This window comes from Anomaloglossus baeobatrachus, chromosome 4 (assembly GCF_048569485.1).
Source record: "Anomaloglossus baeobatrachus isolate aAnoBae1 chromosome 4, aAnoBae1.hap1, whole genome shotgun sequence".
Taxonomy (NCBI): domain Eukaryota; kingdom Metazoa; phylum Chordata; class Amphibia; order Anura; family Aromobatidae; genus Anomaloglossus; species Anomaloglossus baeobatrachus.
The window spans coordinates 318,945,401-318,960,960 of NC_134356.1; the positions used below are offsets into that span (position 1 = coordinate 318,945,401).

General features: G+C 43.0%; 2 protein-coding genes across 3 annotated transcripts in view; one reads left to right on the forward strand and one right to left on the reverse strand.

The window, feature by feature from the left end:
• LRRN3 (leucine rich repeat neuronal 3) overlaps positions 1-9,572 on the forward strand; it is an 85,843-nt gene extending 76,271 nt beyond the window's left edge. Inside the window, exon 2 of the mRNA XM_075345004.1 lies at positions 6,633-9,572. Coding sequence (XP_075201119.1) covers positions 6,945-9,068 — 2,124 coding nt within the window. The 5' untranslated portion in view covers positions 6,633-6,944 and the 3' untranslated portion in view covers positions 9,069-9,572. The remainder of the gene's footprint in view (positions 1-6,632) is intronic.
• Positions 1-15,560, reverse strand: part of IMMP2L (inner mitochondrial membrane peptidase subunit 2) — a 1,735,376-nt gene that overhangs the window by 1,163,779 nt on the left and 556,037 nt on the right. The gene's annotated exons all lie outside the window — the stretch shown is intronic.

A 15,560-nucleotide genomic window follows, 5' to 3' on the forward strand; every position in this document is an offset into this window, starting at 1 on the left:
AACTAGTTGGAGGCTCGCTAATCATAAGTCACTTGATTCAGAACCAAACAATACCTCATCAAATATAACACACAGTACCAAGTACTATACACAAAATCAAGAAAGTGAAAGCTTTAAATGCAATGTTTGCTTATGTCATGTACAGTGATGAGCGAGCACTATCATGCTCGGGTGCTCAGTACTTGTTAAGAGCAGTTGGATGCTCGGATGGTTGCGACCATCAAGTATAATAGTATCAATGGGGAAACTGAAACATTTTTCAGAAAGATTCCTGGAAAAATGCTCGAGTCCCCATTGACTTCCATTACACTCGGGCGCTCGAGTCGCGCCCATCCGAGCATCCAACTGCTCTTAACAAGTACTGAGCATCTGAGCATGATCGTGTTCACTCACCACTAGTCCTGTACATTTAAGGCCCGTTTCACACGTCAGTGAAAAACAGTGACGTTTTTCACTGGCGTGTAAAACACGCACATGTCCCTGCGTGTGCCGTGATTCACGGCACACGTGGGTTGTCTAAGTGCAATCCGGGCTCCGTTCTCCGTGGCCCGTGATTGCACTTAGAAAACAACTCACCTGTGCGCGCTCCCGCTCTCCATGGTGCTGATCGCACCCGCGGTGCAGCATCCGGCCGGCGGTGACCCCCGCAGCAGCTGCTTCCGGGTCGGCTGTGTCGTGCATAATGAATATGCGCGACAATAATGAGCCGGCTCAGAAGCAGCAAGCTGCACGGGCTGCAGAGGATATCGCTGGACGCCGGGTGAGTAAAAATTATTTTTATTTTAAAAGCACGTTTTTTTCTGGCACGTGTTTCACGGACCACACCACTGCGTGGTCCGTGGGACATCAGTGATGCCAGAAAAAAATGGACATGTCTCCATGCGGCAATCACGGACACGCGAGTACACCGCACGGAGACACGTGCAGTGAAAAATCACTGACGTGTGAGCAGACCCATTCATTAGAATGGGTCTGCGTATGTCAGTGATTCTGGTACGTTTTAAAAAAAGCACAAACGTCCCAGAATCACTGACGTGTGAAAGGGGCCTAATATAAACTATATTCAAGATTACATCAATGTTCACCTTCAGGTCATTTTTCTGATAAATTGATAAGGATAGGACTTGTTTTTCACAACTGCAAGCTGCTTCAAGGGGAACATCAGTTCAAAAAGGGCCAGTTTTTTGCTCATATTTATTCCCAATGCCCCCATAGTATTCTGTTATTAAATCATCATACAGTTCTAGAGATAGTTTTTTTTTTTTTTATTTTTGTGCTCATCCTTATGGTCTTTTCCAGGGGGGTATGTCTCGTAGGATTCATTGGGGGTTGTGTATTTAGGCAACTTTGCATAATTACCCAGTGAGCACCACCCGCATCATTAAAAACAGCACTAAATTAAAGAGCCTATATGTCTGTCTGCAAATCAAAAAAGGTCCGTGGAGCCTCTGTTAGGAGTCTCGACCCTCCTCCGGGATATCCTCCTAGGATTTCACTGTTTTGAGCGCCTTCGTTGGCTGCCGGCAGTGTTTTCTCTGGCTGGTCTTCCCGAGATCAGTGATTGTTTTGTCTTATGTCTGTCTGGAACTGTATAAAAAAATACAATAGTCAGGGCTGCAGAAGGAAGAAAATAAGAGCAAAATGTTACCAGGACCTTGTTAAATCACAAGTAAAGATAGCGAATGTGGTTGGGCAAAATACGCTTTAAGTTTCTGTAGACTAACGCAATGAGACTGCAGTAACTTGCAGGTTGACACTACATTATTTTGTCATGTGAACACAAATTTTATCTAGACCTAGACTAAATAAATGACTGACTATAACCGGGAATGCCAAAGTAGGTCTCACTCTTTCTGAGCAGCTCTGTCTAGAGAGAACGGTTCCTCTATAATATTGTAATGCTTTTCTGGGACCTAAGGAAATTGATTGTCCTCATGAGATAACCCTTTCAATCAATAATTTATGCTACATCAAATGTATAAATATTTTTCCATAAAAAAGATAGGGTCAAACAATTATTCACATCTCCAAGAACATATCTCAATATGTAGTAGGTGTAATATTATTATTAATAATAATAATAATAATTACCTCCAATTAGAAATGTAGTATAGTTCTCCTGATATAGCCATGTCTATTACCTCATGTGCAGGGCATTGCACCTTAGGCTATGTGTCCACGGTAGAATGTACCTGCGGATTTTTCTGCATGAAAATCCGCGACTTTCGCGGCAAATCCGCACCTTATTTTTGCTGCGGATTTGCCGCGGATTTACCGCGGATTTACTGCGGATTTTTTTTTTTTCCCCAATTCTATACCCAAAATCCGCACCAAAATCCGCAACAATAATTGACATGCTGCAGATTTTTCCGGATCAAAATCCGCGGCAAATCCGCAGCGGAAAAATCCGCAGCATGGACACAGCATTTCCAAAATGCCATTGAAATGGCTTGGAAGTGCCGCTGCTGCAGATTTTCGGAAAATCCGCGGTAAATCCGCGGCAAAATCCGTGCAAAATCCGCAGCGTGGGCCCATAGCCTTAGGTTTCCATGGTTTCGTCCACTTATAGTGATAGTGAGTTAGCTGCTCGTGGTCGTAGATACCTAAGCTGCAGTGCCCTGCACATGAGGTAAGTGACATGGCTATATCAGAACTATACTACATTTCTAATTGGAGGTATTTGTTATTTTTATTACTATTACACCTACTACAAATTGGGATAGGATCTTGGAGATGTGAATACCCCTTCAAGTAAATAAGGCAGCTTATCTGTGCATCAAACAGATGAAATAGAAATGTTAGACATGATTTGAGATTAATACTTCTTAACATGTTTGTAACTAAAGTATACAAAATATAGGCAAAGCAATTAAATAGTCTGCAAACTGAACCAGCATGCTGCACAAACTCATGCTGTAATTCTTGCTAAATCTGTAAATACTGTGCAAGCTAATCATTTATTTTTAATGGACTTGTTTGGGCTGCCATTAATCATGGATTAAACAGAGCAATACACTGTTAGTGAAAATGTTAGGAAATAAAGAGCTTGACTTTGTGCAGTAGAGTAATCACTTGAAAGATGGGCAAAAACTTAGAGACTATCAATTTAACAGGAAAATAATAAACTTTGGGCAGCGCAGTGGCTTAGTAGTTAGCAATGTTACTTTGCAGCGCTAGGTCCTGGGTTCAAATTTCACCAAGGACAACATCTGCGAGGAGTTTGTATGTTCTGTCCATGTCTGTGTCGCTAGGAGTTTTGCACAAACTTTGCCGATTGTCATGGCTGCAATGGACTCTGTTCAGATTTCAGATTCTGACACTTCGCCAGATGGTTTCTCTGGTGTCTGGGATCAACACAGGAAGAATCGGGCATCGAACTACTGTGTGCTGATTCATAGGCAGGCTAGCAAGAGTTAATCTCTGCTGGTCGGCTTGCTCCTTTAATCACATGTTGTTGGGAAACCTATCACCTCTGCTCTGTTCCTATTTATATTGTTGGATTCCTTCTACCCATGTTAGCTATAGTTTATTCTGTGTTGATCTGTGAGGTGTGGTGTCCCAGCCTCTCTCAGGTGAAACTTGTGTTTAGTGATGTTTTTTGCTTGGTGTGTTGTGGGGTGTGCCCCTGTTGTCTTTTACTTCTATCCTGCTCTTGTTTTCCTCCTGAATCTCTTATTGTCTTATCCTGTATATATGAATGCTATGTGACAGAGTTTTGGTTTTTCCATTGTTTGCCTTTTTCTGTGGTTTTAAAACATTCCTGCCCCATCATTCCCTGGCTGAGGGGGAAAGGGAATTAGATCAGAACTGGTGAGCAGCAGGGCCAGGAAGGAGATCCAGCCCCTCCACCATTAGGAGTATCCCTGAGAATAGGGAATGCAAAGGGCCCCCTAGCTGTCCTAGAGGGACAGCTTAGGAGCCCCGATACCCCGCTATCCCAAAATCGTTGTGACAGTTTGTATTCAGGTTCTCAGGTTCTTCCCACACTCCAAAGATATTGATAAAGAAATTAGATGGTGAGCTTCAATGGGGACAGTGATGATCACATCTGTAAAATTATACAGAATATGATGGTGCTATATAAGCAAAGCAAAATAAATAATCTTTGTAATATACCTTAATCACAGAAATTTGCTTCTTTCTTCTTCTGGCCTGATTTTTCATACTCAAAATTTTCAATTTATGGATAATTCTGACTAAATATATTTACTATTATTAATAAAAGAGATGGCAGTTGGTGCTCATAACGTTGTATGGAACTATGACTGTCGTTTTAGGAGAACTTGCAGCAGAATGTCTGTGTCTGCCTCTAGCTCTTCACTCCCTCTCAGCAGAATTTTAAAAGCACCGACTAACATCTATCTCAGTAATGGGAAATTCTTTCTTTATTGAATGCAGATTTTACATATTTTACCATGAATTGAGAATGAAAGAAGCACATTCCTCTGATATGATAAATTACAAAGTGGCTTAATTTCATGTATACTATTGATCAATGGAATAAAAACTAGAATTACGGTTACATTTTAAGGCAATGGACAACATTCATGAATTTAAATAGATGCTTTAAAGGCCCATACAACTATATATAGGGTATAAAGACACAGCGGTTAGCTGAAAAGCCCATTTCCCCTACCAGCAGTGATCAGTTGTTATTACCAGGGAACAGCTAGTGGTCTAAATCAATGGCCAGACCATGTAAATAATGTCTTAACCCCTTCACGACTGGCCGATTTTTCGCTTTCCATTTTTTTTTTGCCATTCTTCTTACGAGAGAAGTAACATTTTTATTTTTCAGTCAAAATGGTCATGTGAGGGCTCATGTTTTTCGGAACGAGCTGTACTTTTAAATGAAACCATAAGTTTTACCATATAGTGTACTGAAAAGCGGCAAAAAAATTCCAAATGCTGAAAAATTGCAAAAAAGTGCAATAGCACTATTGTTTTTGAGATATTTTATTCACTGTGTTCAATATATGGTAAAACCGATGTATGGTTGTGATGCCTCAGGTCAGTGCGAGTTCGTAGACAACAAACATGTTTAGGTTTACTTTTATATAAAGGGTGGAAAAAAAAATCAGAGGTTTGTCCAAAAAAAGTGGCCATATTCTATGACCCGTAACGTTCTCATTTTACGGGATCTATGGCGAAATGACGGCTGATTTTTGCATCTCGAACTGCCGATTTTAACAATACCATTTTTGCGCAGATGCTATGTTTTGATCGCCTGTAATTCCTTTTTATGCAAAATTTGTGGTGACCAAAAAACGTAATTTTGGCGTTTTTGCCACTGCGCCGTATACTGATCAGATTAACTGATTTTATATTTTGATAGATCGGGCGTTTCTGAATGCGGTGATACCAAATGTATGTATATTTTTTATTTTTTTAACCCTTTAATTTTCAATAGGGCAAAACGGCGGTTTAGATTTAGGTTTTTTTATTTTAAATTTTTTTAAAACTTTTTTTTTACTTTTTTTTATTTTACTAGTTCCCCCTAGGGGGCTATATGGATCAACAAACCGATCGCTCTGCCATATCTGATGATCACAGCTATACAACTGTAAACAGCAGATATGCTCATTTTCTGCCTCAGACAGATCCGGGCCGAGTGAAACCGAAAGTAATTCATGTGAGCTACAGGAGTCATCACAGGACCCTGTGCTACCATGACAACCACCGGAGGTCACGTGATCACGTCACGTGACTTCCAGTATCGGTCAGTAAGTAAATGTTTACCCCCGATGCCATTATAATGGCGCTGTCACATATTGACAGCGCCATTTAAGGGGCTAAACGGCACGAGCAGATAACAATTCGGCTTGTGCCTGGCAGGCATACATCTCAGCTGTGAAAATCAGCTGAGAAGTGCGCCAATCGCTGCATGCTGCCAGTGGCACACTGCGGGCAGTAACACTATGACCACTAAGACGTAATATTACTGCCCACGGTCATTAAGGAGTTAAGCTTGCCTGCTGAGTTGCGGGCCACTCTTTGCAATAGCTCAATTACGGTAGCTCAATATATAGTCATAAGTGAAAGAGTCCCATCTATGTTTGTACCCTGTTATATAAATGACAGGTCAGCAAGTGTACATTTTTAACCTGGCTACTTTATTTTATGCAAATTATACACTGGTTAAAGAAGTTGCTTCATGAATGCATATGGATGCTACCTAGGAGGGGGGGTCCTTTTTTGCGACTCCCCCCCCAATACATCAGAACTGCTCTACTTTGAGCTGTCCTTGCATTATAAGGAACCTACGGTCTTGGGTTGATCAGCAGAGTTTTAAGGCTGGGCTATAAAGCATAAAGCCATGGAAAGAATATAACACATTACACATTTAGTGCAGAAAACTATGCATAAGTTTAATAAATCCTAACTTTTGTAAATTATCTTTTCAATAATACAATCCAATTGAGGCATATTCATAAAAAGGTTAAAATGTTTTTCCTCCCAGTGTGTACTTGGTTTAGAAGCTCATTGTTCCGCAATCCATCCTCTTCGTATAGACACTTCTTTGTGTGAAGCTTTTACTATTCAATTTCACTATGTACAGACCTTTTAATCAGCATCAGTGTGATTTTTCTTTTATACTTTGAAAGTAATTATTATCCTTTTTTCATTTTCAGATCTCCCTGCTTCGGCTACTAATCAGCAATGGAGAAATAAGTGGATTGCTTCTTCAATGACCACCTACAGAATCCACATTTCCACAATGGCTTTTTGATGTCTATCAAGAATAGAGTGACCTTCAATCTCACAGTATGCGTGAAGCATTTGAAAAAAGAGACTGCACTTGGCTTCCTGAGAAAGAAACATTACAGTGCTGCATGCTGAATGCCATCTATATGTTCATGAAGTGACCAATTTGCTATTAATAATTACAAGAAGAAAAAAAGCCGTCAGTCGTGTGCAGCTAAACAAGTGTCAAGAACTGAAAAATGAGGGAAATAAAACTCAGAATAAACTTGTTGTTTGGACTAACAATCACCGCATTGGTGCAAGCAACTCAAAAAAAGATGGATTGTCCGGAGCTGTGCACATGTGAGATTCGACCGTGGTTTACGCCGAGATCTGTTTATATTGAAGCTTTCACGGTGGATTGCAATGCATTAGATCTTTATAGCATCCCTAACAGACTTCCAGCAAACACACAAGTTTTACTTTTACAGGCTAATAATATTGAAGAAATTAAAAATGCGGATCATTTTCCAGTAAATCTTACAGGGCTGGATTTATCACAGAACAATCTGTCCTCTATGGTCAATATCAATTTCACAAATGCCCATCAGGTACTTTCTGTATACCTGGAGGAAAATAAACTAGTGGAGCTAACAGAGGAAAGCTTTTCTGGGCTGGTAAATTTACAAGAGCTCTACATCAATCATAACTTGATAGCCACCATTTTCCCAAATGCATTTGCTGGGGTTGGCAATTTGCTCAGGCTTCACCTTAACGCAAACAGATTGCAAGTGGTTAATAGTCATTGGTTTGAAGGAATGCCGCATCTGGAGATTCTCATGATTGGTGAAAATCCAATAATCAAAATCGAAGATATGAACTTTAAGCCTCTTATCAATTTGCGCAGCCTGGTTTTAGCGGGAATAAATCTGACAGAAATATCTGATAATGCCTTCATAGGCCTAGAAAATTTGGAAAGCATTTCTTTCTATGACAACAGATTTATTAACGTCCCGTCTGTTGCTCTTCAAAAGGTTCGGAACCTTAAATTTTTGGATCTAAATAAAAATCCTATTCGGAGAATACAAAGAGGTGATTTCAGCAATATGTTACACTTGAAGGAGCTAGGCATTAATAACATGCCTGAGTTAGTTTCAATAGATAGTCTTGCCATTGAAAATTTGCCCGAATTGAGAAAAATAGAAGCAACCAATAACCCAAAACTGGCCTACATTCATCCGAATGCATTCTATAGACTACCTAAATTGGAAACGCTCATGCTCAACAGTAATTCGCTCAGCGCCCTATATAGAAGTACTATCGATGCTCTGCCCAACCTGAAAGAATTGGGAATACACAGCAACCCCATCAGATGTGACTGTGTAAACCGCTGGATAAATATGAATAGAACAAACATCCGTTTCATGGAAACTGATTCTTTGTTTTGTGTGGATCCCCCTGAATTTGAAGGTCAGAATGTGAGACATATACATTTTAGGGAAATGATGGAAATATGTTTACCACTTATTGCTCCACAGAGCTTTCCTTCAGATCTGGATATAAGTACTGGCAGCTCCGTTTCATTACATTGCCGAGCTACTGCGGAACCAGAACCAGACATTTATTGGATCACACCTTTGGGTTTTAAACTTCAACCCAATACCATTAATGGTCCATTTTATGTCCACATTGAAGGAACATTGGAAATTACCAGCATAAGTATTTTAGAAGCTGGACTGTATACATGTGTAGCAAAGAACCTGGTTGGTGCAGATTTGAAAACAGTCATGATCACTGTGGATGGATTCCTACCAGAGGATGCCAATGGATCTGTCAGTATCGACATTAAGGAGGTTCAAAGTAACTCTGTTTTGGTGTCTTGGAATTCCCAGTCAAAGATTTTAAAGTCTAGTGTGCAGTGGATAGCATCCCTGAATGCAGAATACACCCGAATCGCTCACAGTGTCCGAATGCCTTCGGACATCAAACAATACAATTTAACGCGTCTAAGTCCTCTGACTGAATACAAGATATGCATCGATGTACCCAACATCTATCAGCAAGTGGAAAAGCAATGTATTAACGTAACCACAAAAGGAATGGATATTTTGAGAAAACATAACGAATCCTTTAAAACTACGGCTCTGATTATTATCTTATGTGGTCTGTTTGGGATCATTACCGTGGCTTATTTCTTCAATTATATCTCTTTATACTTAAGACGATTTTCGGAGCAGAGATGCAGTGGGAGCCTTTTGCAGACACCACCATTTGCTTACAACGACCTTTACCCTCCGTTGCTGAGCCTTTGGAATCTTGACAATGAAAGCACATCTCTAGAAGTCAAATCTACAGTAATACAAGTACCCAGTATGATGCCATAAAAACAACACTAAGCAAAATGTGACCCGTGGAATACAAACAAAAAAGCACAAGGTTCTCGTTGTGCTCCTCTAAAAGCAGGAAGACTATTTTCTAGGGAATTAAAGACAACATAAAGTCAAGGTATCCTAAGGCTTAACATACTTACAAGCCAGGCGAGCAAGTCATTATTACAATAAAAACTAGATAAAACAAAGAACTATGACTCCCTTTGTCGAATACAATACAGATATATTAACTTGTTTTATGTATTTTGTTTGGATTGTTTGGATTTTTTCTTCTTTTTTTTTTACTATATACTGTAGTTGAACTGAGCAATACCTCCTCTTCTGTGATGTATTACACATTTTAGCCAAGAGTTTTTCCAGTGACAAAATTAAATAGAATTGACACGTGATGTTACAAAATGGACCTTTCTGTAGAGTAGTAAAGACAGTAAATATGTAAATCTTTTTTTATGGAAAAAAATACATTTTTGATTAAAATAAAAACTACCTGTGCCATGATTATTTTGTTCTGTGAGAATAATGTCAGCTTTTGTAAGCAATTTATGATCCATATGTAGTTGTTATGAAGATGAATTGGGACTGCGTGAAGCAGAGCGCTGGGACTGTGTAGCATGCTGGTAAGATCTCGGCTTTGTCTTGAATAATGCAAAATGCTACACATATATTATATCGAAAGTATAACACCAGGTGGACGAAAGGGGATTTTATTCTTATTTATTTGGCTTTTATTATTTTTATTTACCATGGTTTTAGGTTTTATTTAAACATAGAAATATATGTACTGGTCATTTTTGGAGTTACATAAAAAATGTTCCCTCTTTTTCAGTTTTCAGCCACCATCATTTATGGAAATGATTAGCCTTCTGTACTGAATTTGCATTCATCTACACAATCATTACAGAATGGAGTGAGCAAAGTAGATTCGGTCCACGTCATTCGGCTGTCTGTGAATGGTCTCTGTGCCATGTTTCATGTAGGTCACTTGCTTCACTGCAATGCATAAATCCCTAAATCTGCAAAGTGTCAAGAAATACACCTCATTATCCTCTATAGATAGTAGAAGTGCATGAAATATGCTATGCAACGCTGTAACATCATTTACACATTGCTTTTGTGCATGGGGTTTACAAAATGTGTGAATAATAAAATGGGAAGAGAAGGTAGTACATTGATATAAACAGGGGTGGACATATCATTGGTGCAACCTGTGCCACCGCACGGGGACCAAAGGGTAAGGGGCCAATTCTACCTCCAAAGCAATTGCAAGTGTGCATCACGATGAACTCTTGGGCTGCAAAGGGCTCTATACTGTCTGTCCACCAGTGGATACACACACACACACATGTGTGTGTGTGTGTGTGTGTGTGTGTGAGTGTGCACATGTGTACATATGTATATCTATAGATATATATATCTATAGATATATATATATACAGAGATATATATATATATATATATATATACACAGTATACACACAAACACACACACAAATATCTCATACATACAGATATATATATATATATATATATATATATACACATATACACACAGTATATAGACACACATATATCTACACACATTTTATATATATATATATATATATACTAGAAGGTGGCCCGATTCTACGCATCGGGTATTCTAGAATTTACGTATTGTGTAGTTCATGTATGATTTTTGTTATATATATATATATATATATATATATATATATATATATATAGATGTTGTTGTGTGTAGTTACCAAGTGTTTGTGTAGGGTGCTGTACATGTTCTGAGTGTCGCGGGGGGTGAGAGCGGTGTTGTATGTGTGTTGCGTTGTTTGTGGAGCGCTGTGTGTCTGTAGCGTTGTGTGTGTGTGTGTGTTGTGCGGTTTGTGTGTGTGGTGTGTTTTGGGGGAGGTATGTTTTGAGCAATGTGTGTGTTGTGCAGTATGTGCGTATATTTGTGTGTGCAGCGTTGTCTGTGTGTGTGGGTGTCTGTGTAGGGCGTTGTTTGTGATTCCTAGTGTGTGTGTGTTGTGCAGTGCGCGTGTGTGTGTGTGTTGGGGGGAGGTGTGCACCTCCCATCGTGCTCCATCCCCCATGCTGCGCACCCCCCATCGTGCTGCATCCCCCATGCTGCGCACTCCCAAACGTGCTCCATCCGCCATGCTGCGCACTCCCAAACGTGGTCCATCCGCCATGCTGCGCACTCCCAAACGTGCTCCATCCGCCATACTGCGCACTCCCCATCGTGCTGCATCCCCCATGCTGCGCACTCCCAAACGTGCTCCATCCGCCATGCTGCGTACTCCCCATCGTGCTCTATCAGCCATGCTGCACACTCCCAAACGTGCTCCATCCGCCATGCTGCGCACTCCCAAACGTGCTCCATCCGCCATGCTGCGCACCCCCTATCATGCTCCATCCGCCATGCTGCGCACTCCCAAACGTGCTCCACCCGCCATGCTGCGCACTCCCAAACGTGCTCCATCCGCCATGCTGCGCACTCCCAAACGTGGTCCATCCGCCATGCTGCGTACTCCCAAACGTGCTCCATCCGCCATGCTGCGCACTCGCAAACGTGCTCCATCCGCCATACTGCGCACTCCCAAACGTGCTCCATCCGCCATACTGCGCACTCCCCATCGTGCACCATCCGGCATGCTGCGCACTCCCAAACGTGCTCCATCCGCCATGCTGCGCACTCCCAAACGTGCTCCATCCGCCATGCTGCGCACTCCCAAACGTGCTCCATCCGCCATGCTGCGCACTCCCAAACGTGCTCCATCCGCCATGCTGCGCACTCCCAAACGTGCTCCATCCGCCATGCTGCGCACTCCCAAACGTGCTCCATCCGCCATGCTGCGCACTCCCAAACGTGGTCCATCCGCCATGCTGCGCACTCCCAAACGTGGTCCATCCGCCATGCTGCGCACTCCCAAACGTGCTCCATCCGCCATGCTGCGCACTCCCAAACGTGCTCCATCCGCCATACTGCGCACTCCCCATCGTGCACCATCCGGCATGCTGCGCACTCCCAAACGTGCTCCATCCGCCATGCTGCGCACTCCCAAACGTGCTCCATCCGCCATGCTGCGCACTCCCAAACGTGCTCCATCCGCCATGCTGCGCACTCCCAAACGTGCTCCATCCGCCATGCTGCGCACTCCCAAACGTGGTCCATCCGCCATGCTGCGCACTCCCAAACGTGCTCCATCCGCCATGCTGCGCACTCCCAAACGTGCTCCATCCGCCATACTGCGCACTCCCAAACGTGCTCCATCCGCCATACTGCGCACTCCCCATCGTGCACCATCCGGCATGCTGCGCACTCCGAAACGTGCTCCATCCGTCATGCTGCGCACTCCCAAACGTGCTCCATCCGTCATGCTGCGCACTCCCAAACGTGCTCCATCCGCCATGCTGCGCACTCCCAAACGTGCTCCATCCGCCATGCTGCGCACCCCCCATCATGCTCCATCCGCTTGGGAGTGCACAGCATGCCGGATGGTGCACGATGGGGAGTGCGCAGTATGGCGGATGGAGCACGTTTGGGAGTGCGCAGTATGGCGGATGGACCACGTTTGGGAGTGCGCAGCATGGCGGATGGACCACGTTTGGGAGTGCGCAGCATGGCGGATGGACCACGTTTGGGAGTGCGCAGCATGGCGGATGGAGCACGTTTGGGAGTGCGCAGCATGGCAGATGGAGCACGTTTGGGAGTGCGCAGCATGGCGGATGGAGCATGATGGGGGGTGCGTAGCATGGCGGATGGAGCACGTTTGGGAGTGCGCAGCATGGCGGATGGAGCACTTTTGGGAGTGTGCAGCATGGTGGATAGAGCACGATGGGGAGTGCGCAGCATGGCGGATGAAGCACGTTTGGGAGTGCGCAGCATGGGGGATGGAGCACGTTTGGGAGTGTGCAGCATGGCGGATAGAGCACGATGGGGAGTGCGCAGTATGGCAGATGGAGCACGTTTGGGAGTGTGCAGCATGGCGGATGGAGCACGATGGGGAGTGCGCAGTATGGCGGATAGAGCACGTTTGCTCAGCCTCTCTCCTTCCAGCCTCCCTCAGCATCAGCCTCCCCCTCCCAGCCTTCCCCAAGATCAGCCTCTCTGCTCCCAGCCTCCTCCAGCACGCCGTGCTCCTCTGCCGACACTTACCCACACCCGATCGCATCCACACACCCACACAACCGATCGCATCTACTCACCCACACAACCGATCGCATCCACTCACCCACACAACCGATCGCATCCACTCACACACAACCGATCGCATCCACTCACACACACCCGATCGCATACACTCACACACACACCTGATCGCATCCACTCACACACACAGACACTGACGATATTGCACATACGCGCTGATACTCACAACATCCGGGGATATCACATGCTTCTGGCCATGTGATCCTCCGTCAGGTCCTGGAAGCTCACAACAGCACAATATCGCCGCCGAGAAGCAAGCGATATCCCAGGATGTTGTGAGTATTTGGATGCGATGTGATGTGTGAGGTATGTGTGAGTGTGATCTGATTTGTGTGTGTATGTATGTGCTGTTATGTGTGTGCTGTTATGTTATGTATGTTCCGCAGCTGCAGGACCTTGATGTGTGGATGCGATGTGATGTGTGTGTGAGGTGTGTGTGAGAGTGAGTGTGAGCCGGTGTACACTGGTAACTATGATACACATCGGGTAACTAAGGGACCTTAGTTACTCGATGTGTATAATGGTTACCAGCTTTCACGGTCTCCGTGAAGATCCCAGCATCGCAAGGTTATGTGTGGCGCTGCCGGGATCCTGACGGAGCCGGTGTAGAAGCAAGAGATATCCCAGCATGTTGTGATGTGTGAGAGTGAGTGTGAGAGTGAGTGTGATCTGATGTGTGTGTACTCACCTGGGAATCGGAGCCCCGTGTCAGTTGGGCGGCCAGAGCGAGCGTGCATTGCGTGAGGGGGGCGGGGCCTGCAGAGAGCCGGGGCGAGAGGCCAATCCGTGTGGGGGGGCGGGGCCATGGCGAGCCCAGCGGCCAATCAGCTTTGTGTCACCGTAAGGACACAATTTCGGAGCATGACAGACAGACAGATAGACAGACAGACAGACAGACAGACAGACAGAATAAGGCAATTATATATATAGATATATATATATATACCAACAGATGCAGCTATAGCATTAATAGTAATGACTGGACACACTGTATGGCATTAACACAAAGGAAAAAAAAACAAAGAGCAAATGCTCTATGTGGCATCTGAGAAAAACTAGAGGTACATGTTCTTAAATAATTAGCAGCAATAATAAAGTTTTCATTATACTGGTGATACATACACATTAAGAAGAATGCTGGGAAACCACCCATCATCTCTGCTGCTGTAAAGCATACTAGATTGCTAGTGCAAGTCATGTGCAAGGGTATATATATCATGAAATCAGACTATGTGCCATGTGAACGTATGAAGACTCTACAGAGCCTCTCATCAATAATCTTCAGAGCACGAAACAATGGAAAACAAGCATCCGAGTCTCATGAAGACCTTTCCTACAGAGAATAGAATTTGCATAACGATGTGAATAGGCCTCACTTCCCCACTGCTCCATGCACCTTTTTGAGAATCTGATGTTAATTGGATTGTTGAATAGAACCTAAATACGTGGATATTTTGGGGGTTCCTATCTTTACTGATCACTTTTCATTAAATGTCATAATCCCCCCATTATTTCAGATCAGGGCTGTCTGAGGCTGGATACTAAGAAGGGAAGGACGGGGCTGTGAAAATGATGTAGAACGTTTCTGCTCTCAACCTAAATGTAGCTACTATTATCCCTGTAATTATTTTTTCGCTCTTTTCAGCTGGCCGCTGCTCTCGGCTACGGAGAACTTGGCTCTGCTTTCTCCCAAGTGAGAGATATCTACAATACTAAAAAAGTGAACAAATTGAGATTAGCAAAATAAAGTTAAGTAACTGCGTAAATTATTACAAGAATGCCCAAGATCCAATAGAAATGACAGGTTGCAATTTAAGGTGATTTTACAGATTTATTTTCTATTCTATAACTATGAATGAAATATTATCCTTCATCAACTATTTTTCTTTACTATTAATTACTTTGCATCTAATATTACAAATGTTAAATGTTTAGGTTGAGTTTTGCTGTATAAGTAAAAGTTCAATTATCATTAATGTGGAATTGCTAATTAAAATCAGCAATCCAGACAGATGATAATAGCAGAATATCACTACAAGTAACGTTCCTCCCCTTCAGAGAACATTTTTAAAATTAGATATTGAGTTAACAGTAAGCATTAACAAGATCCATTTATCACCAGAAGGCACAGAGCTACATCATGAACTTTAATGCCTTTTTCTCGGCATTGCCAATTTATAATAGTTATACCTCTCCTTACTTAAGTATGTGTGTTGGAATTGCTTATGTTCTTTAAAAAACCCACAAAAAAAACCCAAATATATTTACAATTTGCTTAGTAA